This window comes from Salvelinus fontinalis, chromosome 7, assembly GCF_029448725.1.
Source record: "Salvelinus fontinalis isolate EN_2023a chromosome 7, ASM2944872v1, whole genome shotgun sequence".
In the NCBI taxonomy this organism is placed as follows: domain Eukaryota; kingdom Metazoa; phylum Chordata; class Actinopteri; order Salmoniformes; family Salmonidae; genus Salvelinus; species Salvelinus fontinalis.
In genome coordinates, this window is record NC_074671.1 from 22,866,260 (window position 1) to 22,893,846 (window position 27,587).

Sequence of the window (27,587 nt, forward strand, 5' to 3'; positions counted from 1 at the left end):
GCTCTTTATTAGCAACGTATTAGCTCAATTCTTGGAGTGCTCACCAGTGTCTGCACAATGGCATGGTTGGTGGCATTCATATGGGCGTTGAGGGGGAAGGAGCACTCTCCGTCACAGTAGTTGGCTGCGTAGCCCTCAGGTGCAATGATCCAGTCCTGATACAATCACAAGAGGGATACATTTAATATGGATAAACTCTGGTCTACAATGTGTTCTGAAGACTCTGGAAACGGAATCCTGTGGCAAAAAGGTACTGTGTGTTTTAATGGGTACAATATACAGTTCAGTAAAACAGTGCCAGTTCAGCCGCAGCATTGTCAGAGGGCATTTATACTCGCATAAAGTCTAAAGCACTTTGGACTGTAGCGTCCTACTTCACAACCTTCAGTCTCAACTGGGTCTCCTAGGACAGATCAGTGCAGAAATGTACAAGTGCCTGTGGAATCACTCAGGCAGCAGGCTGGTTGCTACAGTCTCTCTCTCTGTGTGTGTGTGTGTGTGTGTATAGGCCTATGTACTGTGTGTGTGTGTGTGTGTGTGTGTGTGTGTGTGTGTGTGTGTGTGTGTGTGTGTGTGTGTGTGTGTTGGCACCTTCCCTCTAGATGTCAGTGCTGTCTTAACAGGGGGTTGATTGTTTTGCAGGACGTAGGTGGCTGCATGTTTTCCCCTCCATTAACTGTTCGCGGCCCCTGTTACCCAACACACCCAGTGACCTGACAGAGTTCACAGGCCACTTAAGCTCTTACCAAATGCCTATAAATGCTTCTTTAAAAGGTTTTTAAATCGGTACAAAAGCCTACTTGTTGGTTTGCTTTCACCTACCAAATGTCTTCACTAGGGTTGCAACAATCTGGTAAATTTCTCCAAATTCCCAGGTTTTCCCAGAAATCATGATTGGAGGATTCCGGATTTCCAGGTTTTCTAGAAAAACCAGGGCATTTTGGGAAGTTACCATATTTTTGCAACCCTAGTCTTCAATGGCCTTCTCTTTGACCTGTGATGTTTGACTCATGTCTGTATCGTATTGAACTCTCTTTACTCTGAACAAATGGGACATTATGGGTAATGTAGTCCACCAGTGTGTCACTGCAATTACTGTGGGGGGGGGTATTTGATCCTTACCTGCCAGCCCAGCTCCCGGAAGCTGACGTAGAGCTCATGTCTCCTACAGGCTGTCTTCTGGTCACTGCTGTTGTATTCTAAATGGGAAAAACGAAGTAGAAGTCAGGGTTGAATCATATTCCTCCGCTGTCTTATATCATATTGGGTAGTATGACACGTATATGGGTGTTACACCAGTTCACAGTAACATGGGTTCATTTGTGTAATGGATTATTTTATGTGCCTCACATTCACTTGAAGATAAATTAATTTGAAAGCTTGCCAAATTGAATTGGTTGGCTTTTGGGGCGCATTGGGTCGGACGCCGATGACAAACATGTATATAACTGCCCTCCTCTCTCCGCAGTTTGTTTTAATTATCTCCCTCTCCTTCCCACCCAGCTGCAGAGTCACAGAGTTAGCGACTCAGCGGGTGTCAACCACAGGTATGGTGTTTCAGAGGGGAAGGTCATTGCTGGCACTGGCCGGCGTTCTGAAGTCAAAACGGGCGACTCAGACTTTCCACTGACGACGTTGAGAGTCCACCTGCTGATTTTTTGTTGTTGCGTTCGTCCCCCTCTCCTACTAAACAGAGAGAGTGTGAGGAGAGCTATGATATCAGCTCAGAGTGGCATTACTTCCTGCTGTAGGAGCTCCCTTAAAGCCAACAGTGGGCAAACCATGCCAGGCTATATGCCATACAGTCTGGGGCCCAGGTGGGCATCAGGGGTGGCAGAGAGGACCATCTCTTTGTTTGTTTGTGTGTGTGTGTGTGTGTGTGTGTGTGTGTGTGTGTGTGTGTGTGTGTGTGTGTGTGTGTGTGTGTGTGTGTGTGTGTGTGTGTGTGTGTGTGTGTGTGTGTGTGTGTGTGTGTGTGTGTGTGTGTGTGTGTGTGTGTGTGTGTGTGTGTGTGTGTGTGTGTCAAAGTAATGGGGGACAGGGACGAGTCACTCACAGACCCCCTCCTGCCCTGTCTGTTCCCCCCTGGAGACCAGGACCCAGTCATTAAACCAGTTTATTTAGTTAGCTGGGTGTGGAGTGGTGAGTTGAACTAACTCATTGCCCTTACTGTACTGTGTTATGACCAAGTGGCTCCACTCTGCTCGCTTGCATTGATAAATCGGAATCTACACAGTGCAGGCTCCTACCAGGCCGCCAAAATGAACGCTTTTATTTGTTTTGTTTTCAGCCGACCCATTCAGCTGTTGTTATTAGAGAGCCATAATTTGGATTCATAACTGTAATGACATGATGTAATTACTAATTAGATTGAATTCACATAAACATAACAAGCCCAGACAAGTGTGCCTGCTCCCAATGACGACCCAAGGTGAGCAAAGAGAGAGAGAGAGAGAGAGTTGCCCTGAAACACGGCAATTAAAAATACCCGCCGCTCGCTTCCCATTGGAACAGGAAACACTTCAACATAAGTGCAGCAGTCACCTGACTGGGGGGTTAACTCACGCCGAGGTTGGAAAACAGAAAAGGTGGCATCTGGTAATAAGGTCAGGGTTGAGAGGTCATCCTGGCTGTTACCGTCGGAGACACTCAGGTGTTTCCCGTGTTCTTTCCTCTGTGTGTGTGTGTGTGTGTGTGTGTGTGTGTGTGTGTGTGTGTGTGTGTGTGTGTGTGTGTGTGTGTGTGTGTGTGTGTGTGTGTGTGTGTGTGTGTGTGTGTGTATGCGTGTGTGTGTGTGTGTGCATGCGTGCGTGCATGTGCGTGTTCACTGGGTGTCTACTGATGGTTTGTGTAGCTATGGGGGCGATAGAGAAGGGGTGTAGCTACAGTATCTGTCCTAACGCAGTGCAGGGCGGCCATAGCCTCTGGGTCAGCCTGCCTGCCTAGCCCGTCAGCCCCCGGGCCAGTCTGGGTTCCCCGCCACCTCGGCTGTGCCTCTGCAAGGTAAATATTTACAGAGATAAATCTGCCTCTCACTGAGGTCCTGGAGATAGTTTCGAGAGGGTACTTAACCCCTGTCCCCTGGGGCTAGTGTTCCTCTCACATGGCATGGTGTGACCTAGCTACCTGCCTCCACACACACAGGCCCCGATGGCCCTGTTTTACGGCCCAGACATTCAGCTCCCAGCCAAATCACAGGGTGGGGACCGTGTCACTGAAACCCCCCCTGCCCTGGGCAGTTGCTTTAACAAGCACCCTGGTACAGTTTGACATGTAACAGGACAATATTTGAAAGGGCTAAGGGGACCAGAGGACTTGGGTGACCAGGTGGAAAAGTTCTTCTGAAGGTTGAATACACACACTAAAGTAAATAAATACACCATTCTCTGAAACATACTTTCTGTAAGTGTATACGTGCATGCAGGCACACACACAGATACACTCTAACAGACAGGAATACACATACACCTTGTTTCCTTGCACCTCTCTGTCTTTATGACCATCAGTATTTACAGTTAAGCAGATATATACTGTTGACTTTCATTGAGTGAGTGTAAAGGCCAGAGTTTTGGTACCCATAAACCACCTCTCCCCTTCCTGCCTGTAAAATGTAAATCCACCACAGTTACCGCTGAGCATGGATCCCAAGGGGCATTCATACGCTTCTAACCTGAAAAACCTGGCTTCCTTATTACTATAGACTGCAATTCAAAAGGGCCTTAAAACAGTTGGGCTAAAGGTGCTGACAAGGGAAAAGTCGATAAATAACATTTATCCCTTGTCATTCCAAAAATATAGAAGTCAATGGAGCCAATTACAAAATGATCACTACACTGTTGCCGGGGGGGAGTGAAGCATGTACAACATTAAATGGGTTCCTTCCACCAAAAGCCTCAATCTCCGGAACTGAACACAGTAATTCCATGGTTTATTCCCGAAACTTTCTCAAGAAAAAAAAAAGGGGCCATTTTCAAAACTGCCCCTTTTTACAGTAGCAATTACACAAGCTGTGCCTGTCGAGAGGCGGTGATGGAACGATGGGCTAATAGGCCGCGGCGTTCCCAAAAGAACAAGGTTTTCCTAAAGAGAGAGAGAACGGGCTAGCTTCTTCAAACTCCCATGAAGACTTAAAAGAGAATGTGACTGTTGTCTATGTCCATGCCGGGGTTTTTCTCCCTCCCTCCCTCCCTCTTCCACTGAAGTTTATCTTTCTTCCTGTCTTTCATCAGGGAGGTTATTAAACCCTCTGCAGAGCTCGCCAATGTCTAATTACACCAACAGTAAACAAAGGGAGACTGGAGGAGGAGAGGCAGAGATGAAAACACACAGCTGGACAGCGCCGTGTTATTAGAATTCTTTAAGCAATACTGTTAACTTGGTCAGTCTTTTAGCGAGCGGCTAATGACTGGCCTGGGTAATGACAGGTCTGGGACAGGTCTGGGGCCACGACCGGCTAGGCTGCAGTGATACTCCTCCTGGATGGTCGTTAAAGGGCCAAGCCCGGCTTCCATTACCGCCCCCAAACCCCAAATTACCTTTAAAGGTGTCGTACTGTTCTTTATTTCTCTCTCTCTTTCATTTCCAAGCGTACAGTTACTGTACAAACTTCCCCTCTCAAAGGAACTCAGTATGTAGGTGTGATTTCATTTGTCGGATAGGGTTTTCTGCTCGTGTTATTGTAGGCTAACTAACGCCAAGACACCTACATGATGAGCCCATGGCTATTTGCCAATATCCATACTAGCATACCACTTAGAATGAAGCAATATATTGGGCATGTATTTTAAGTGGCATGCTAGTGTGGATGTTGGAACAGAGCTCATGACTTGGCTGTTGTGTTCTTAAGCATTAAGCATACTATTATTCTGGTGTGTAGCTACATTGATTTGTTAATATGAATCGGAAACTGTAAAGACGGGGCGATGGTGGTCCCATCAGATGCAAAACAATGAGGCACTGTCCCTATTTGTTTCTCCCTCAGAGCAGCACAGAAGGATGCTCCCTTTATCCATCCATCCTTCCTCTCTTCCTCAGAGCCTGTGAAGTGAGTGAGTGATGCGGTATTGGAACCATATGTCTCACAAGTCTGCCTGATCATCGCCACTTGCTGTCGCAAGGGACTCGCAACTTCCTGCGCGGGATCTAAATATTTACGCTCCAGACATCCCAAGTGGCGAGGCCGAGGGATTGATGTTTTGGGTTACTTAAAGTCCAATCCTTCAGGAAACGTTGGTTCAACAGATTGTCCTCATTAGCTTGAGCACCAGCAGACTGGTCTGGGAGTCTGTTCTGTTCCATTCTGGGAGCCTGTTCTGTTCCGTTCTGGGAGCCTGTTCTGTTCCGTTCTGGGAGCCTGTTCTGTTCCGTTCTGGAAGCCTGTTCTGTTCCGTTCTGGGAGCCTGTTCTGTTCCGTTCTGGGAGCCTGTTCTGTTCCGTTCTGGGAGCCTGTTCTGTTCCGTTCTGGGAGCCTGTTCTGTTCCGTTCTGGGAGCCTGTTCTGTTCCGTTCTGGGTGCCTGTTCTGTTCCGTTCTGGGAGCCTGTTCTGTTCCGTTCTGGGAGTATGTTCTGTTCCGTTCTCCTCTGTCCTGCTCTGTTCTGAGGGTTTTTATCTGATGGACACTGCACTACTGAGAAGAGCATGGCCATAATGTAATGTCTAGAACTCTAGACTCTACAGCAAAGCAGATATGGCAGATTCTTTCCAGAATGATTGGTGTGATGAACTACAGAGATGGAACCACAAACTAATAACTTCAGACTCCCATGATAACAATGAGAATTGTTGTTGAGTGGACTATCCTGGTTAAATAAAGATGAACTATGATGTGTTCCAGAAAAGGAAAAAAACTGTAGAACTCCAATTAACATCATCGAACAACACCTCTAGCCTTTGGATGGTATCGCCATCAAAACAGATGACGTGAAACTGAGGTGGTGAGGAAAATCACTTGAGCTACTATTGTAACGTTGACGGTTACGAAGCTGAGTAGCTGACCCCGTGACCCTAGCCATAAGGGCTTAGTATTAGCCTGAGCCTCATCTGTCAAATTAGTGCTGGGATCAGGCAGATATTAGTCACAAAGCCCTCTGAACCGCAGCTCTTCCCGTTGTAAAAGCACTGGCATCCCTCCTCACAGGGCCAGCTTTATGTTCAGCAAAGGCTAACGTTATGCTAGTGTTATGACGGAGCCAGGGGATGATGGCTGATGAGTAGCCAGATTAGAGCCTGATTTAATTTGCCTGCATACCTGTTCATAACATCAGCCGCTAAGTACGAAGAGGGGGCAGAGGGCAGGTACTGTAAAGTGCACTCTCAAATGATGAGGTCATGTAGCTAGGGATAGTTTCCATCTCTCGGACTCAATTTTTTTCCGATGTCCCCATCAATGACAGCACAACTCACCATATTACATTGAAATTCGGTACTTCAAGAGCTTCCCTGCTTGGCGTGCAGATGTTCGGATATTGTCTTGTGCTTTGTGTGAGTGTAACGGATGAGAAATGGCTAGCTAGTTAGCGGGTACGCGCTAGTAGCATTTCAATCAGTTACGTCACTTGCTCTGAGACTTTAAGTAGGGTTTCCCCTTGCTCTGCAAGGGCCGCGGCCTTTGTGGAGCGATGGGTAACGACGCTTCGTGGGTGTCAGTTGTTGATGTGTGCAGAGGGTCCCTGGTTCGCGCCCGTGTCGGGGCGAGGGGACGACGTAAAGTTATACTGTTACATGAGTGTAAGGTGTGATGTTGTGGGGTAATTGTACTGTGCAGTTGGGTTTGATTCAAATAAAATTGAAATGTTTTGGTTGCATACACATATTTAGCCGATGTTATTGCGGGTGTAGTGAAATGCTTGTGTTCCTAGCTCCAGCAATAATATTTAACAATTCACAACAATAACAATACACACAGATCTAAAAGTAAAATAATGGAATTAAGAAATATATAAATATTGGGACGAGCAATGTCAGAGTCAGGAGTACAATTATAGTGCATTCGGGAAAGTATTCAGACCCCTTGACTTTTTCCACATATTGTTACGTTACAGCCTTATTATAAAATGTACTAAAAAGTTTTTTCCCCTCATCAATCTACACACAACACCCCAGATTGACAGGGCAAAAACGTGTTCTTAGAAATGTTTGCAAATGTATAATTAAAATAAAAAAAACGGAAATATTACATTTACATAAGTATTCAGACCCTTTACTCAGTACTTTGTTGAAGCACCATTGGCAGCAATTACAGCCTCGAGTCTTTGTGGGTATGACGCTACAAGCTTGGCTCACCTGTATTTAGGGAGTTTCTCCCATTCTTCTCTGCAGATTCTCTCAAGCTCTGTCAGGTTGGATGGACAGCGTCGTTGCACAGCTATTTCAGGTCTCTCCAGAGATGTTAGATCAGGTTCAAGTCCGGTCTCTGGCTGGGCCGCTCAAGGACATTCAGAGACTTGTCCGTTGTGCTGGCTGTGTGCTTAGAGTCATTGTCCCGTTGGAAGATTAACCATCACCCCAGTCTGAGGTCTTGAGCACTCTGGCGCAGGATCTCTCTGTACTTTGCTCCGTTCATCTTTCCCTCGATCCTGACTAGTCTCCCAGTCCCTGCCGCTGAAAAACATCCACACAGCATGATGCTGCCACCACCATGCTTCACCATAGGGATGGTGCCAGGTTTCCTCCAGATATGACGCTTGGCATTCAGGCCAAAGAGTTCAATCTTGGTTTCATCAGACCAGAGAATCTTGTTCCTCATGGTCAGTGTTCTTTAGGTGCCTTTTGGCAAACTCCAAGTGGGCTGTCATATGCTTTTTACTGAGGAGGGGCTTCGGACTGGCCACTCTACCATAAAAGCCTGATTGGTGGAGTGCTACAGAGATGGTTGTCCTTCTAGAACAGGGGTGAGCATTTCCAGTCCTCGAAGGCCTGATTGGTGACACAGTTTTGCCACAGCACCAGCTAACACACCTGACTCCAATAATCACCTGATCATGATCTTCAGTTTAGAATGCAATTTGATTAATAATTTGTCATAAGAAACTAGCTCCCTGGTATACAGAAAATACCCGAGCTCTGAAGCAAGCTTCCAGAAAATTGGAACGGAATTGGCACCACACCAAACTGGAAGTCTTCCGACTAGCTTGGAAAGACAGTACCGTGTAGTATTGAAGAGCCCTCACTGCTGCTCGATCATCCTATTTTTCCAACTTAATTGAGGAAAATAAGAACAATCCTAAATTTCTTTTTGATACTGTCGCAAAGCTAACTAAAAAGCAGTATTCCCCAAGTGAGGATGGCTTTCACTTCAGCAGTAATACATTCATGAACTTCTTTGAGGAAAAGATCATTATCATTAGAAAGCAAATTACGGACTCCTCTTTAAATCTGCGTATTCCTCCAAAGCTCAGCTATCCTGAGTCTGCAAAACTCTGCCAGGACCTAGGATCAAGTGAGACCTCAAGAGAGATCTCTTGACACAATGATGAAAATAATCATGGCTAAACCTTCAAGCTGCATACTGGACCCTATTCCAACTAAACTACTGAAAGAGCTGCTTCCTGTGCTTGGCCCTCCTATGTTGAACATAATAAACGGCTCTCTATCCACCGGATGTGTACCAAACTCACTAAAAGTGGCAGTAATAAAGCCTCTCTTGAAAAAGCCAAACCTTGACCCAGAAAATATTTTAAAAACTATCGGCCTATATTGAATCTTCCATTCCTCTCAACAAAAAAAAAAGAAAAAGCTGTTGCGCAGCAACTCACTGCCTTCCTGAAGACAAACAATGTTTACGAAACGCTTCAGTCTGGGTTTAGACCCCATCATAGCACTGAGACTGCACTTGTGAAGGTGGTAAATTACCTTTTAAAGGCGTCAGACCGAGGCTCTGCATCTGTCCTCGTGCTCCTACGCCTTAGTGCTGCCTTTGATACCATCGATCACCACATTCTTTTGGAGAGATTGTTAACCCAAATTGGTCTACACGGACAAGTTCTGGCCTGGTTTAGATCTCATCTGTCGGAAAGATATCAGTTTGTCTCTGTGAATGGTTTGTCCTCTGACAAATCAACTGTACATTTCGGTGTTCCTCAAGGTTCCGTTTTAGGACCACTACTGTTTTCACTTTATATTTTACCTCCTGGGGATGTCATTCGAAAACATAATGTTAACTTTCACTGCTATGCAGATGACACACAGCTGTACATTTCAATGAAACATGGTGAAGCCCCAAAATTGCCCTCGCTAGAAGCCTGTGTTTCAGACATAAGGAAATGGATGGCTGCAAACGTTCTACTTTTAAACTCGGACAAAACAGAGATGCTTGTTCTAGGTCCCAAGAAACAAAGAGCTCTTCTGTTGAATCTGACAATTAATCTTGATGGTTGTAAAGACATCTCAAATAAAACTGTAAAGGACCTCGGTGTTACTCTGGACCCTGATCTCTCTTTTGACGAACATATCAAGACTGTTTCAAGGACAGCTTTTTTCCATCTACATAACATTACAAAAATCAGAAACTTTCTGTCCAAAAATGATGCAGAAAAATGTATCCATGCTTTTGTTACTTCTAGGTTAGACTACTGCAATGCTCTACTTTCCCGCTACCCGGATAAAGCACTAAATAAACTTCAGTTAGTGCTAAATACGGCTGCTAGAATCCTGACTAGAACCAAAAAATGTGATCATATTACTCCAGTGCTAGCCTCCCTACACTGGTTTCCTGTTAAGGCAAGGGCTGATTTCAAGGTTTTACTGCTAACCTACAAAGCATTACATGGGCTTGCTCCTACCTATCTTTCCGATTTGGTCCTGCCGTACATACCTACACGTACGCTACGGTCACAAGACGCAGGCCTCCTAATTGTCCCTAGAATTTCTAAGCAAACAGCTGGAGGCAGGGCTTTCTCCTGTAGAGCTCCATTTTTATGGAATGCTCTGCCTACCCATGTGAGAGACGCAGACTCGGTCTCAACTTTTAAGTCTTTACTGAAGATTAATCTCTTCAGTGGGTCATATGATTGAGTGTAGTCTGAAGGTGAACGGAAAGGCTCTGGAGCAACGAACCGCTCTTGCTGTCTCTGCCTGGCCGGTTCCCCTCTCTCCACTGGGATTCACTGCCTCTAACCCTATTACAGGGGCTGAGTCACTGGCTTACTGGTGCTCTTTCATGCCGTCCCTAGGAGGGGTGCGTCACTTGAGTGGGTTGAGTCACTGACGTGATCTTCCTGTCTGGGTTGGCGCCCCCCTTGGGTTGTGCAGTGGCAGAGATCTTTGTGGGCTATACTTGGCCTTGTCTCAGGATGGTAAGTTGGTGGTTGAAGATATCCCTCTAGTGGTGTGGGGGCTGTGCTTTGGCAAAGTGGGTGGGGTTATATCCTTCCAGTTTGGCTCTGTCCGGGGGTATCATCGGATGGGGCCACAGTGTCTCCTGACCACTCCTGTCTCAGCCTCCAGTATTTATGCTGCAGTAGTTTATGTGTCGGGGGGCTAGGGTCAGTTTGTTATATCTGGAGTACTTCTCCTGTCTTATCCGGTGTCCTGTGTGAATTTAAGTATGCTCTCTCTAATTCTTTCTTTCTCTCTCTCGGAGGACCTGAACCCTAGGACCATGCCTCAGGACTACCTGGCATGATGACTCCTTGCTGTCCCCAGTCCACCTGGCCGTGCTGCTGCTCCAGTTTCAACTGTTCTGCCTGCGGCTATGGAACCCTGACCTGTTCACCGGACGTGCTACCTGTCCCAGACCTGCTGTTTTCAACTCTCTAGAGACAGCAGGAGCGGTAAAGATACTCTTAATGATCGGCTATGAAAAGCCAACTGACATTTACTCCTGAGGTGCTGGCTTGCTGCACTCTCGACAACTACTGTGATTATTATTATTTGACCATGCTGGTCATTTATGAACATTTGAACATCTTGGCCATGTTCTGTTATAATCTCCACCCGGCACAGCCAGAAGAGGACTGGCCACCCCTCATAGCCTGGTTCCTCTCTAGGTTTCTTCCTAGGTTTTGGCCTTTCTAGGGAGTTTTTCCTAGCCACCGTGCTTCTACACCTGCATTGCTTGCTGTTTGGGGTTTTAGGCTGGGTTTCTGTACAGCACTTTGAGATATCAGCTGATGTAAGAAGGGCTATATGAATACATTTTATTTTATTTGATTACTCAGATGTGTTTGCTAGGGATGGAGACAAAGTGTGACACAAATCAGGCCCTCGAGGACTGGAGTTGCCCACCCCTGTTCCAGAAGGTTCTCCCATCTCCACAGAGGAACACTGGAGCTCTGTCAGAGTGACCATCGGGTTCTTGGTCACCTCCCTGACCAAGGCCCTTCTCCCCCGATCGCTCAGTTTGGCTGGGTGGCCAGCTCTAGGAAGAGTCTTGGTCGTTCCAAAATTCCTCCATTTAAGTGTTTCAAAACTGCTTGTATATTAAGAATGATGGAGGCCGCTGTGTTCATGGGAACCTTCAATGCTGCCAAATTTTTTTGGTACCCTTCCCCAGATCTGTGCATTGACACAATCCTGTCTCGGAGCTCTACGGACAATTCCTTCAACCTCATGGCTTTGTTTTTGCTCTGACATGCACTGTCAACTGTGGGAATTGATATAGACAGATGTGTGCCTTTCCAAATAATTTCCAATCAATGTAATTTACCACAGGTGGACTCCAATCAAGTTGTAGAAACATCTCAAGGATGATCATTGGAAGCAGGATGCACCTAAACTCAATTTCGAGTCTCAAAGCAAAGGGTTTGAATACTTACAGTTTGTAAATAAGGTATTTCTGTTTTATATTTGTAATTAATTTGCCCAAAAAATCTAAAAACCTGTTTTCGCTTTGACATTATGGGGTATTGTGTGTAGATTGATGAGGAAAAACATTTATTTAATCAATTTTAGAATAAGGCTGTAAAGTAACAAAATGTAGAAAAAGGCAAGGGGTCTGAATACTTTCTGAATGCACTGTATATATGTATGATGGGATGTATAGACATTATAGACAGTACGTGGATAGAATATTTAGTAGATCTGTAGAATAGAATAGTATATATACAGCAATAGTTTAATAGGATGGCCTTGACTAAAATACAGTATATACATATGAAATTAGTAAAACAGTATGTAAACATTATTAAAGTCACCAGTGTTCCATTATTAAAGTGACGAGTGATTCCATGTCTGTACATAGGGCAGCAGTCTCTAAGGTGTAGGGTTGAGTAACGTTGTGGTAGCAGGCTAGTGACGGCTATTTAACAGTCTGATGGCCTTGAGATAGCAGCTTTGATGCACCTATACTGACCTCACCTTCTGGATGATAGCAGGTGAACAGGCTGTAGCTCGGGTGGTCGATGTCCTTAATGATCTGTTTGGCCTTCCTGTGACATCGGGGGCCATAGGTGTCCTGGAGGGCAGGCAGTGTGCCCCCGGTGATGCGTTGGGCAGACCGAACCACCCTCTGGAGAGCCCTGCGGTTGCGGGGTGTGTAGTTTCCGTACCAGGCGGCAACACAGCCCGACAGGATGCTCTCAATGGTGCATCAGTAAAAGTTTGTGAGCGTCTTAGGGGCCAAGCCAAATTTCTTCAGCCTCCTGAGGTTGAAGAGGCGCTGTTGCGACTTACTCACCAAATGGTCTGTGTGGGTGGACCATTTTAGATTGTCAGTGGTGTGTACGCCGAGGAACTTGAAGCTTTTCACCTCCTCCACTGCAGCCCCGTCAATGTGGATGGGGCCATGCTCCCTCTGCTGTATCCTGAAGTCCACAATCAGCTCCTTCGTTTTGTTGACTCCGTCAGAGCCCTCACCTCCTTCCTGTAGGCTGTCTCGTCATTGTTGGTAATCAGGTCTACTACTGTTGTGTCGTCTGCAAACTTGATGATTGATGACGCAGTCATAGGTGAACAGGGAGTACAGGAGGGGGCTGAGTACGCACCATTGTGGGGCCCCTGTGTTGAGGATCAGCGTAGTTGAGGTGTTGTTTCCTACCATCACCACCTGGGGGCGACCCTTCAGGAAGTCCAGGACCCAATTCCACTGTGCGGGGTTCTGACAGAGGGCCCCGAGCTTGATAATGATCTTGGAGGGTACTATGGTGTTGAATGCTGAGCTGTAGTCAATGAATAGCAATCTTATATAGGTATTCTTCTTGTCCAGATGGGAAAGGGCAGTGCGCAGTTGCGAAGGCGATTGCATCGTCTGTGGATCTATTGGAGCGGTATGCAAATTGAAGTGGGTCTAGGGTGTCAGGTAAGGTGGAGGTGATATGATCCTTAACTAGCCTCTTAAAGCACTTCATGATGACTGAAGTGAGTGCTACGGGGTGATAGTCATTTAGTTCAGTTGCCTTTCCTTTCTTGGGTACAGGAACAATGGTGGACATCTTGAAGCAAGTGGAGACAGCGGACTGGGATTGGGAGAGAGTGAATATATCCGTAAACACTCCAGCCAGCTGGTCTGCACATGTTTTGAGGACACAGCTTGGGATGCCACATTCGTCTCGTGTCTGAGCCGTTGAACTGCAACCCCACTTTGTCTCTGTGCTGACATTTTGCCTGTTTGATTGCTTATGGAGTGCATAACTGCACTGTATTCAACCATATTTCCAGTCAACTTGCCGTGGTTGAATGCGGTGATTCGCACTTTCAGTTTTGCATGAATGCTGCCATCTATACACGGTTTTTGGTTTGGGTAGATTTTAAAAGTCACAGTGGGAACAATATTACCATTTCACTTCCTGATGAACTCATTCACCGTGTCAGCGTATACATTTGATGTCGGAAGTTTACATAAACCTTAGCCAAATATATTTAAACTCAGTTTTTCACAATTCCTGACATTTAATCCAAGTAAAAATTCCCTGTCTTAGGTCAGTTAAGATCAACTTAGGTCAGTTAAGATCAACACTTTATTTAAGAATGTGAAATGTCAGAAAAAAAATAGAGAGAATGATTTTTTTCAGCTTTTATTTACTTCATCACATTCCCAGTGGGTCAGAAGTTTACATACACTCAATTAGTATTTGGTAGCATTGCCTTTAAATTGTTTAATTAACTTGGGTCAAACATTTCGGGTAGCCTTCCACAAGCTTCCCACAATAAGTTGGGTGAATTTTGGCCCATTCCTCCTGACAGAGCTGGTGTAACTGAGTCAGGTTTGTTGGCCTTGCTCGCACACGCTTTTTCAGTTCTGCCCACAAATGTTCTATGGGATTGAGGTCAGGGCTTTGTGATGGCCACTCCAATACCTTGACTTTGTTGTCCTTAAGCCATTTTGCCACAACTTGTTTGGGGTCATTGTCCACTTGGAAAACCCATTTGTGACCAAGCTTTAACTTCCTGACTGATGTCTTGAGATGTTGCTTCAATATATCCACATCATTTTCCTGCCTCATGATGCCATCTATTTTGTGGAGTGCACCAGCAGCAAAGCACCCTCACAACATCATGCTGCCACCCCCGTGCTTCACGGTTGGAATGGTGTTCTTCGGCTTGCAAGCCTCCCCCTTTTTCCTCCAAGCATAACAATGATCATTATGGCCAAACAGTTCTATTTTTGTTTCATCAGACTAGAGGACATTTCTCCAAAAAGTACGATCTTTGTCCCCATGTGCAGTTGCAAACCGTAGTCTGGCTTTTTTATGCTGGTTTTGGAACAGTGGCTTCTTCCTTGCTGAGCGACCTCTCAGGTTATGTCGATATAGGACTCGTTTTACTGTGGATATAGATACATTTGTACCTGTTTCCTTCAGCATCTTCACAAGGTCTTTTGCTGTTGTTCTGAGACTGAGTTGCACTTTTCGCACCAAAGTACGTTGATCTCTAGGAGACAGAATGCGTCTCCTTCCGGAGCGGTATGACAGCTGCGTGGTCCCATGGTGTTTATACTTGCGTACTATATTGTTTGTACAGATGAGCGTGGTACCTTCAGGCGTTTGGAGGATGAACCAGACTTGTGGAGGTCTACATTTTTTTTCTGAGGTCTTGACTGATTTCTTTTGGTTTTCACATGATATCAAGGTAGGCCTTGAAATACACCCACAAGTACACCTCCAATTGACTCAAATGATGTCAATTAGCCTATCAGAAGCTTCTAAGCCATGACATCATTTTCTGGAATTTTCCAAGTTGTTTAAAAGCACAGTCAACTTAGTGTATGTAAATTTCTGACTCACTGGAATTGTGATACAGTGAATTATAAGTGAAATAATCTGTCTGTAAACAATTGTTGGAAAAATGACTTGTGTCATGCACAAAGTAGATGTCCTAACCGACTTGCCAAAACTATAGTTTGTTAACAAGAAATTTGTGGAGTGGTTGAAAAATGAGTTTTAATGACTCCAACCTAAGTGTATGTAAACTTCCGTCTTCAACTGTACGTCAATGTTATTCTCAGAGGCAACCCGGAACATATCCCTGTCCGCGTGAACAAAACAATCTTGAAGCATGGATTCCTATTGGTCAGACCATTGTTTAATAGACCTTAGCACAGGTGCCTGCTGTTTGAGTTTCTGCCTATGGGAAGGGAGGAGCAGAATGGAGTCGTGATCTGATTTGCTGAAGGGTGACGGGGGAGGGCCTTATATCCATCCCAGAAGGGACATTAACATTGGTGTTTTTGAAGCACGAGTAATACAGGCGATGTGTTGATTGAATTTCATTAGCATTTTCCTCATATTTGATTTGTTAAAGTCCCCAGCTGACTTTATGATTGATGTTCCAATATAGAATAATGTGTACAAATCGAAAGAAACTTTCCACATACTGAATTGAGCGAACAAGTAAAACAAAGCAAAACCCCTTCCTCACACTGTTATATACTTGTCACACTACTGAGCTGTAATGAACTAGCCTGGTAACGCATCCACCAGAATTGCTGGAACCACGCTGGAAAGGACAATGTAGAAAAAATAAATCCAAGCCAGCACAGTACAGTTTGTGTCGGTACTCGGCACAATAGTATGAGGGTTTAAGTGGGAGTTAGTCAAACTATGGACCCACCTGCTGGGCTTGGGCCCCTGGAGCCTCCTTCCTGGGGCTGTGTGGGGCGGTTGCGGTTCTTGTTGCGGTTCTTGTTGGTGGAGCGGGCGGTGCGGATGTGCACCTCGCTGACTTTGAAGAAGGCCACCATGAAGGGTTGCTTCTCCAGCGCTCCGTCACGCCCAACTAGCCCCGCCTCCTTGGAGCTAATGCTCCGCCCTGTTTTCCAGAGGGGCCAGCCATCAATCACTTGGACATACTGAATGGGCTACAGTTCACTGAGCGTAGTCAGTCTACCTGGAAGAGTATCATACACTCTACTGATATATTTGTGACAAATGTCTGTATTTATCCTTTGATGGATGTTTTGTGTCAAATAAATGTATTTGATTTGCAAAGATATCAACCTTTTCATTTCAGCATTGTGACACATTCAAAAAAACACTATTATTGCCCACTACTGTTTACATTTCATGATGAAAATTCTAAAGCTAGTTAGCATGTTTCCAATGCTAGCTGTTAGCATATGTTTCTAATGTTATCCATTAGCATATGTTTCCAATGTTAGCCGTTAGGATATGTTTCTAATTTAGCATTGTGCTCACCACTGCTGGTCTCCACTCTGATCTGGAGGCCCATATTGTTGTGGGGACTCATCACCCACAGGTTACTGGTGGCCGTGATGTCAAACTCCAGCCAGCCCTCCTCGGCCGCCCACAGCCTGCGAGACTCCAGCAGGAACAGGTCTGCTTCCCTGGGGACACGGTTCACAACAAGGAGCCATGACTGAGGGGCAGCTAGCAGCTTTCACATCTTCAGAGAAGTATACAAATGTACATCAAAGACTGCTACACTACCATAACAGATACTGTATCATGTCAGTATGACTTTCATGTGTTCTTACAGCTTCCATTCAGGGATTTTGGCACTATACACTAAGATAGCTAATTCCTATACTGTAAACATGAGTAAAATGCCTTCTGACCTCAATGGGACTTCCTGGTTAAATAAAATATGTAAAATACATTTTTGGCATGCTTCTGATTGACATTAACTTCTGCACATCAAGAGTCTATGGGACACTTGACTTTGTAATAATATATAATATTATATTATCCAAAGCGACTTACTTGTGTGCATGTTCTACCAACTGAGCCACATAGGACATTTTTGTTTTACATTGTATAACATTCCTCTACTTCGTAACATCACCCCACCACCATCCCCTGCCCCACTGTATAACTGTAGCTAGGTCTCAGGTGCAAAAGACAACAACAACCAAATGAAAGAGAGAGAGAAGAAGGAGAGAAAAGAGGTCTGTCCCATCCACATTACTGTAAAGACACAGCGCAGGTCCGCCGGGCGTTCCCCAGGCCACACATCAAAGCCCCACAAACTCCCAGGTGTTCCGGGAATGCCCCTGCAGTCATGCATCGGCAGCCCCTCGTTATTGCTCATTAATGAGAGTGTTTCTGAGGGCTTCCATATGAGGCCGTTCCCAATGCCCCCCTCAGGTAGTTCACACGTTTGGCACAGCGTGGGTCCGGAGGGTCAGTGCTGACTCATTCTGATCGAGGCAGCCATTTTAAAGCCTGTGGACTGGCAGGGGGTCCATCTGGGAGCCGCAGGGGGCGTGGCACTAAAGCCCTATTGTAAAGCCTCTTATTGACTGCTTAAATGAACTGGAATAATAAGGTCATATGTCAACGTTTTGTGTTTTTTGGTTCCAATAAATCTCCTTTACAGGCCCTGTCAAATAAATGCAGTTAAAAACGCACCATATTGACCTGCTGTTTAGCCGGCTTGTACTGTTCTAACATACATTCAGCTTTAGACTGGTGACAAGACTTGTAAACAAAATAATTACGTCACAGTTCTCAAGAACACCATGCTAAATGTGCACTGACATATTGGGTGTTGTTGAGAGAGAATATGGAACTACGTAGTGATGTTATTTAGTAAGGAAACAAACACATTCCAGTGCATGTTAACCTGCCATGTTTTGCACTGACTAAGGCCACATTCTTTGCAATCAACACATTATCTGCAAGACCTCGCATTCCTTGCGTACTGCCAAACAAACCACCCCAATGAAGTGAATACTGTAGTATAATTCTACAGCCTATCATTATTGCTGAGGGTCATAACAGAAGCCTTTTTAACTGTAAACAAGGGAGGAGGAACGGAAAACCCCAGAGTTTGTAGACTGCCTGCATGACTTTAAGAACAACTACCAGAGACATTACTGTTGCAAATGAATCCTTACGTAAGTATTTATATTTTTTTCTTACCTTGTGGCTTTTATGAAACTTCAGAGAATGTATTTTGGCAATGATATGCAGTTGCACCTCTGTTCAGCCCTACTTGCAAGCTTTCACTACCCCATCTGCTTTTTAAAGATTAGGAGCTATAATCAAAGCAATTATAACTTCCAAGACATTAACAACTTGCAAATTAATCTGTTTGTCAGCAAATGTGTTTTGCAAGCCACACAAGTATTTAGGATTTGCAAGCACAAAGCGAGTTTCTCGGAGAGCCCACGAACCAAACTATATAATTAGCTTCAAGGTAAAACCTTGTCCTACAATAATACAGTAATTGGAGATATTGGCCCCTTTAATCTCCGAAATATCAAAACATTTTGATAAAAATGTTGGCAGCAGAGCACAAACCATCTATTGTAAAGATAAAGGAATGTGGCAAACAAGTACATCATGAAAGACATAGAAACGCTTTGAAAAAAGAAGAATCCAGCAAAAATGCAAAAAGAGCAACTGTCTTTACAACTGTAATTGAATTGAGGACTAGTAGACTTGTAGACGACCAGAAACGTATACGGCAAATGTAATAATACAACTACATCACTACACATGAGGAGGAAAACAGAGAACAGACCCCCATCTTACAAAGCCATGGGACAAGCATTTTGGGACATATTATGCAACTTTTTGTGGCTTTTGAAAAGTGCCTCAATGAACAACTGCATAATCTTACATCGTCTCCCATTGGTCACTGTTTAAAAAAGTATATAGCCTCCAGCTATCTCATTGGCCGTTGTCTCTGCGTGGGACGTCTCTCCCAGCAGCCACAATGTAAATGTTTGGCCTTGCTACTCTTTTTTTGGACTCTATTAAAGTCAGGCTATTTCGGTAAGGCGTTGTGGTCATGCCTCATTCTACAAAAAATACATGGCAGAAAACCAGAGCTGGAAGTCTGTCTCCCACAGCGACAGAGAGAGGAGCCTGGATTAAATTCACCAACACCCTATCAATTCCCAGGCCGGGAGAGGACGCTGCCTACGCTACACTAACATGTAATCAATGGCTGGAGAAGTGCATGTAGCTAAGTCCTCCCTTTGCATACAGTATACTTTCCCCCTCATCTGGACAAGCTCAGGACTGACTAGGAGGACGGCATAGCAGGAGGTTGGGAATGTGATGGTCTCACATCATATCTCAGTGTTCACTTAGTCTTAGGGTCTGGTATTGTATTGTTCATGTCATCCCAGTGTTAGACAGCTAATTGGAAGCACAATCAGATGGGGACTAGAGAGAGGATTCCATAGAGGTCTGCCTGTGTTTTATGGAGGATTTTGACTCAGCAGCCCTTACAAATACTATACCTAAAAAATATGTGATAACATCTCATCGCTGCAGCACTTTCAAACAGTACAACTGACAACAAGATAACCCTGATATAAACCCATGTATATAACACTAGCAAGCACCAAGCTATTTGACTGTGAAAAGGGATTGAATATATGCTCATATTCTCACCAGATTGACATATTCTAAAGCCTGGACTGTGAGTGAATACAGGGGTTATCGGTGTGGCTGTGTTACCTGTTGGGGTGCTCCTGTACCACTTGGTAGACGTTGAGCAGGAGGGTCTCGTTGCGGAAGGTCCGGCTCACACACTCCTTGTAGAGGCGGAACTCGGAGGCGGTGACAGCCTCTCCCTCTGGGATCTGGGACAGGTTGAACTTGAACTCCTTGTGGTGCCGTCTGTGTGGCGACAGCTCTCTATCGTCCTCCACTATCAAACACACACAGGGCAGAGATACACGCACATACTGTAAATCAGATCATTGGTACAACATCATTGGTTAGACCTGGCTGAGACTTGCAACAGTCAAACCTAGGGATTCAACTGAACAGGAGAGATAGCCGAACGCAGGATGACTTTTGATGTATCTTGTATCCCTCCACACCCACTAGTATACAATGTCAAATGAATCTGAACAGTCTTCATTTACATAGACGCATAGTATTGGGTTTCCTATTGCAAAGTCTGTGGATGTAAACATATCTTACTTTGAGTTGTCTAAATAATTGAGGCTAAACACAAAAAAAATGATGTACCGACAGGAAAAGCTGACCAACTATACAGTTCCAGTTTTAAAAAATATTCCCCTGACTTTATGGGGATTTACTGACTGTGGGATGTTAACATGTAACTCAGCTAGCATAACAAACAGGGCTTGACATGAAGAGGCCACAAAGGGATAGTAAAAAATGTTTTTAATAGTAAAAACGGACTTCCGCCTGCTATACTGTAATGCAGTTAGTTACTTAGGCGTTCCATGTATTCCTATGCAGTTGAGTGGTCAATACAGTATCTCATTCACAGACACAGCACTGAGGTACACCATAAAAGGGTTTCATTGCATCACATGTGATTTATGCATATGGACTAATAGGGCTGTGGCTTACTGCTTCCTAAAATAAATTCCCTGTTATTGTTTGAAGTGAAAACCCATGATTTCAGGGCTGTAAACTCAGTCTGTGTTCCAATGACCACTTCAGAGGCTACAAATGACAAAAATCAACTATTGCCTCCCAACAGAGCTTCCCTCTTTCAACTGCAACATGCGTTGCAATAATAATGTGTTCCCCAGGGAATTGGTTCTCATTTCGCTCTGGGACTTCCCCACAGTTCAATAGCACACAGAGAGAGAGAGAGGGAGAGAGAGAGAGAGAGAGACGCAAGAACCACAGTGAGCTCCCCTGCACATTGATGGCATTCGTGCCACTAACCATGCTCAGTCTCACACACACATAGACACACACACACACATACATCATACACACAATCACCCCTGTAGTTCCCAGGACTGTCTCCTGTGTGTTTCCCGCCACATAAGTACAAGTCCAGTCGGGATGGAGTGTCCTGTCCCGCTCTCCCGTTCTGATTGGATTTCCATGCGGCGTTCCCTTGTGAGGTGCAGACACAGAGCCCACACTTCCGCCACGCCAGCCCTCCCCAACAAATCTGAGGAGTAAATTAAATGGTAGAGCAGGGACGTGGAGAGAGGGGGAGGGCCAAGGGAGGTACTATAAGGAGGTTCAGTACTTCAGTATGGAGGCTACATGAAGAGACTTTCTTGTGGGACAGTAGCTTCTCTCCTAGAGACATTAGGGAGTCACCCCCCCCATCTCCCCTCTTCAATCAGGGGTCAAGGGTACCCCCGTACCCCATAGTACATCTTGGCATATGTGTTCCCAATTAGGGAGGAGAGACACTTTGGAGGATCTCACGGAGAATAGGGGACAGTATGCTGTGGGACCCCAGTTCCCATCCAACCACTGAGGCTTCAATTGACTGACTAACCTTGGCCAGTCCGCCCCTGGTAAGACAGCAGTAAAGCTCAATGACGAGCTGCCCCCTGGAGACACACAGAGAGATACTCACTGCTTTAGGGGTTTACCAGAGCTTACCCCCTTAGAGACTAGCACACCCCTACACAATCTACCGGAGCTCAACCTCTTACTCACTCTCTCACTCTCACTCTCACACACACACACACACACACACACACACACACACACACACACACACACACACACACAAACACACACACACACCATGGAAGATGGAGGAGCGCGAGGACGTGGAGGAAGATGCGCCTCACTTCACCTCAGGTCTCATCTGCAGCCAGCCAGGACTCACAAGGCCAGGACCCCACTTAAGCCTTTAGCTGGCGCCTAGCAGAACTCATCTATGCGAACCGAAGGAGTGTGCTCGCATACACCCTTAAAAGAACGTAGCTTGAAAAACATTAACAAAGCATCAATAGTACTGTTTGTTCAGCTTGAGCTGAGCTTCAGCATAGCCACTTCTTCAAAACAGTCAGAATTAATCTAAGATAACTCAAGAAATATGTCATTAATTGTGACGTTTTTGCTGAGGAAGGTCTTAGACGCGCAATTTTATGTCTAACTAAGATGTTTGGTTACATCTAACTAAAATGTTAAGAAAATCACAAATGTCATGGATATATTGGAGCTAGTGGATATATGAAGGCTAAAGCTCAATATATGAAGGCTAAAGCTCAAGCTAGTCGTCTTGACTACATTTTTATGTCATTCTCTCTGGTACCAAAAGTTTAAAAAGTTTTGATAGGGCTCAGAATGTGGTTGGACCATCACATAATTAGCATCTATATTACTCTTACAGAATTTCCACGTGGGCGAGGATATTGGAAATTGAATCAAAGCCTATTGGATGATTAATTAAAAAAAATGTATCCCCTTTTCTCCCCTATTTTCGTGGTATCCAATCGCTAGTAATTACTATCTTGTCTCATCGTTACAACTCCCGTACGGGCTCGGGAGAGACGAAGGTCGAAAGCCACGCGTCCTCCGAAGCACAACCCAACCAAGCTGCACTGCTTCTTAACACAGCGCGCCTCCAACCCGGAAGCCAGCCGCACCAATGTGTCGGAGGAAACACCGTGCACCTGGCCCCCCTTGGTTAGCGCGCACTGCGCCCGACCCGCCACAGGAGTCGCTGGAGCGCGATGAGACAAGGATATCCCTACCGGCCAAACCCTCCCTGACCCAGACGACGCTAGGCCAATTGTGCGTCGCCCCACGGACCTCCCGGTCGCGGCCGACTGCGACAGAGCCTGGGCGCGAACCCAGGCTCTGGACCACTGCGCCACCCGGGAGGCCCGACAACTTGTTTTTAACCAGGACAGAAGAATTTATAACTGCCTTTTCTGAAATAACATAGGTACAGCAGATCCCCTTATTGTACAGGACACTTTTAAATGTGGCTTTAGAGGCCATGCAATTCAGTACTCATGTACTCAATTCAGTACTAAAACAAAAAACAATTTAAATCAAGAGTCCATATTAACAAAGGAAACTGAAGGACTAACAGAACAGACAGATAGCAATAAAACCTATACCATAGAGGCTCAGAGAAAGTTGGAGGAAAAACAAAAAGAAATGGAACTTATTCAAGAAAGATCAAGTGTAATATATTATAAAAAATAAAGCGAACTGGATGGAATATGGGGAAAATGCACCAAATTATTTTTCAATCTTCAAAATAGAAATGCTACCAAAGAGAATTTACTGAAACTTGTTACAAATGATGAAGTCACCCATGATTCACCAAACAATATTTTGAAAGAGGAAGTAAAGTACTTTAAGCATATGTTTTCTCCACTAACCGAAGCTAATTGTATGATTTTTTTTCTAATAATAATAATGTCAAATTAACAGCTGTACAGAAAGACTCATGTGAAGGCCAAATTACAGGAGGAGGAAATTAAAGCCTTTAAGTCCAGGAAAGCTCCAGGGTTGGATGGTATACCAAGCCTTTTTGATATACTCAGAGGACCGTTATTAGCATGTTTTAATCACTCCTATATAAATGGTAGATTATCAGACACGCAACAAGAAGGTCTGATTTCATTGTTACTGAAACAAGATCCAAGTGGTAAATATAAAGATCCAGTCCATTTAAAAAATTGGATGCGCCTCTTACACTTCAGTGTTGTGATGCAAAATTCCTAGCAAAATGCTTAGCTCACAGAATTAAAAAGGTTATTGTCGGATATTATTCATCCTAATCAGACAGGTTCTTTACATGGACGATACATTGGAGATAACATAAGACAAGTACTGGAAACAATAGAACACTATGAAAAATCTGGGAAACCAGGCCTGGTATTCATGGCTGACTTTAAAAGGCCTTTGATAAAGTATGACTGGAGTTTATATATGGCTGGGATATTTCAATTTTGGAGAATCTCTTATAAAATGGGTTAAAGTTATGTATAGTAACCCTATGTGTAAAATAGTAAATAATGGCTACTTCTCAAAAAGTTTTAAACTGTCAAGAGGAGTAAAACAAGGTTCTCCACTATCGCCATATCTATTTATTATTGCCATCTAAATGTTAGCTATTAAAATCAGATCCAACAATAACATCAATGGGTTAGAAATACAGAGCTTAAAAACAAAGGTGTCATTTTAAATCCGCAATTTGGATCCCTCCACAGCCTCAGAGGATCTAGATACTTTTTCGAACCTCTTTGGATTAAAACCAAATTATGATAAGTGAACTATATTAAGTATTGGATCACACAAAAATACAACTTTTACATTACTGTGTAGTTTACCAATAAAATTGTCTGACGGGGATGTGGACAAACTCGATATACATATCCCGAAAGAAAGAAATAATCTCATTCCAATACATTTCTATAGAAAGTTAGCAAAAATAGATAAGATCTTGCTACCATGGAAAGGAAAATATCCTGTCTATTTGTGGAAAAATCACCCTGATTAATTATTTAGTCATATCCCAGTGAGCTATTTTCGTATGGTCCTGCCTAGCGACCTGTTTTTTCAATTATGAGCACAAATATTCAATTTTATTTGGAATGGCAAACTGGACAAAATTAAATGGGCCTATTTATATAATGAATATTAATTAAAAGGGCAGAAATTAAATATTAAAGCATTGGACCTCTCACTAAAGGTGTCAGTCATCCAAAAGTTATACTTGAATCTTGTTTCTCAGGCAAATTAGTAAGAATGTCTCACCCCATGTTCAAGAATGGCCCTTTTATTTTACTTTATTTGTACTTTCTTTGTGTTCCTACAATAAAAACAAAGTATAAAATTGTTTTTTTTTAAAGAATGGCCCTTTTTAAAATTCAGATTACAACCTCTCACTTTTAGTTATTTGAAAACAAAAGTGTCGCCAAAATATCATTATTTTTAAAACAAGCCATAGAAAGTCGGTTGCAATTTCAGTTTAATCCACCAGAAAAGACAGAACAAATAATGCAACAAATATTGTGGTTAAACTCAAATATACTAATTGATTAAAAAAAATATTATAAAATATATATAATCTTTGTAAATTATATAATAAATAGGACTGGTGGAGTTTTCGCACATGCAGCTAGTAAAAATGCATGGAAATGTCTGCTCTACCCAAAATTACAAACAACTCATGTCATTATTTGGGTTGTTGTATAAAAGCAATTACTCTCTCGTTGAATGACAACAAACAGTTATTTGAAGAATATCTACCAACGGAGGGGCGTAAACTTCGGCTACCGAATTTCGCCTTGCCTCGAGAAACAAAAACGTCACAAAATGTCGTCATAATATATGCATGAACTGTTTCGGATGGGAAGTATGCGGACACCTTTACACACACAGGAAACCAACAAGATCTTATTCACATCAGCAGCCCGAATGTTGACGTGGCCTCTGACGCCTCTTGACAGTGAATGGTTCATTATCGGGCACGCACGCACGCACGCACACGCACACACACACACACACACACACACACACACACACACACACACACACACACACACACACACACACACACACACACACACACACACACACACACACACACACACACACACACACAAGTTGTATTGAGAATTGCAGCTCAGAGGTCAGCCTGAGGTTCACACTAGTGACAGCTCTTTCAAGGGGAGAGGTCAGGGTATTCCAAATCTCACTTAGCACCCATGGGTTTAAGATGGAGGCTTGAAATGCAATTGATGGTCTGTTGAGCACTTCCATCTTGTTTAAACTGACCTGAGCTCTAGAGGGAGAAGGCATGAAGGGGACATTTGAGTTGCTTCCCCTGAGAGTACCCAGAAGATGTAGCATTAAGAGAGCATTAGCAACATCTTGCTAACAGTAGGTGATGGAAATACAGTAACATGTGTAGGGTCAATAGGGGAGAGTTAGGGTGGACTGACCAGATGCACACCTCCAGCACAGAGACCGTGGTCACATGCTGTAGCACAGAATGTGGCCACAAAGCCAGTGCGAGTGTATGCACACACACACACACCCCAACACAGACACACACACACTCGTAACCCCCACACAAATGACTGCATTTACAAAGGACCGTTGATTTAAAAAATCGCAACTGACTATAAATGTCAATGATCCTGCTGCACTGGACACCTGAGGTCTTTAGTATCCACATACAAACACACACCGCCACGCACACACACATACAGTGGGAAAGTACACTGAGCAGCCCTAGAGACAGTGGTGACTTGTGAAAGTATGCTGCAGATGTGAGAATGGAATGTCTCTGATGATTCACCAAAACCTGGTGGGCGATACGACCGAGGGAGAGAGAGAGAGACACAGACAGAAAAGGGACATAGAAGAAGAAGGGGGGTCTTGGAAAGGTATTATTGCTGTCTGTTCTCTCGTTTCCACCTGCGCAACATGTGGCTTCAGTGTCCTGGTGCTATTGCCATTAGCCCCCACACAGTATGGATGCTCTAGTAGTAGGAAATGACTGAGGAAACGAAATGGGACATGCAACTCCAGGACAGGGAGGGAGAGAAAGAGAAGGAAACTAAGAAAAGAAACCAAAATCAAGGAAGATTAACTTACATTAATTGAGGTCTGTTTTTGAATGCAGGAAAAGTAAAGGTTAAGGAACCACAGAAAATAAGAAAAAGAGAGGGGGGGAGCTGAGAGGACAGAGGAGAGAGTGTCTGCAGTGTTAAGAAGACTAGACTGGCGTTGAGGGAGAGGTGGGCGGGTGGCTCTGTGGTCAGTGGTCAACGGTGTCTCTCACTCTAAATGTTTTCCATCCAATCCCCTGGAGGGAGCACGGCAGTCGCCTTCCATTTAATCCCTCTGGCCGCATCCAGTCCTTTCCCTCAACCGCAAAGAAAAACAAATGCCGTCTCCCCCACAGCACTGCTCATCAGGGCACTGGCTAGCTAGTAGTTACACACCTCCACTACCTCCTCCCAAACCACGGGGGCGCTGTAGCAAAACGTGGTGGTTAACACCAAATCCGAACAGCACCTTTATGACCCAGATAGCAGGTCTCTGAAAGCTCAAAGCAACTTTGGGGAGGTCTGTGTGTTTTTTTAATTATATTTTTATTTCACCTTTATTTAACCAGGTAGGCCAGTTGAGAACAAGTTTTCATTTACAACTGCGACCTGGCCAAGATAAAGCAAAGCAGTGCGACAAAAACAACACAGAGTTACACATGGGATAAACAAACGTACAGTCAAATAACACAATAGAAAAAATAAAAATGTATATACAGTGTGTGCAAATGTAGTAAGTGTCAAAGCCAACAAGTTTCTGCAGAGTAACGGTTTGACAACATGAGGGTTAAGGGGAGAGCTATCTCAGTAGTGTTCAGTCAGGGTTGCCCAAATCGGCAGGGGAGAGGGGTTTTCTTGGGGTACCACCACTCTGATGGAGAATAAAGCGGTTTGGATCCATTTGGATAATGTTGTTTTAAAACCCAGTTTCTAATTATAGCTGCAAACTATATAGCCCACATCTCATGTTTTCATAGAAGT

At 44.3% G+C, this 27,587-nt stretch overlaps 1 protein-coding gene across 1 annotated transcript in view; it reads right to left on the reverse strand.

Moving 5' to 3' along the window:
- bmp6 (bone morphogenetic protein 6) overlaps positions 1-27,587 on the reverse strand; it is a 41,105-nt gene that overhangs the window by 1,847 nt on the left and 11,671 nt on the right. Inside the window, exons 2-6 of the mRNA XM_055928721.1 lie at positions 19,807-19,999; positions 16,570-16,718; positions 15,986-16,183; positions 1,123-1,199; positions 45-155 (exon numbers count right to left, since the gene is read on the reverse strand). Coding sequence (XP_055784696.1) covers positions 45-155; positions 1,123-1,199; positions 15,986-16,183; positions 16,570-16,718; positions 19,807-19,999 — 728 coding nt within the window. The remainder of the gene's footprint in view (positions 1-44; positions 156-1,122; positions 1,200-15,985; positions 16,184-16,569; positions 16,719-19,806; positions 20,000-27,587) is intronic.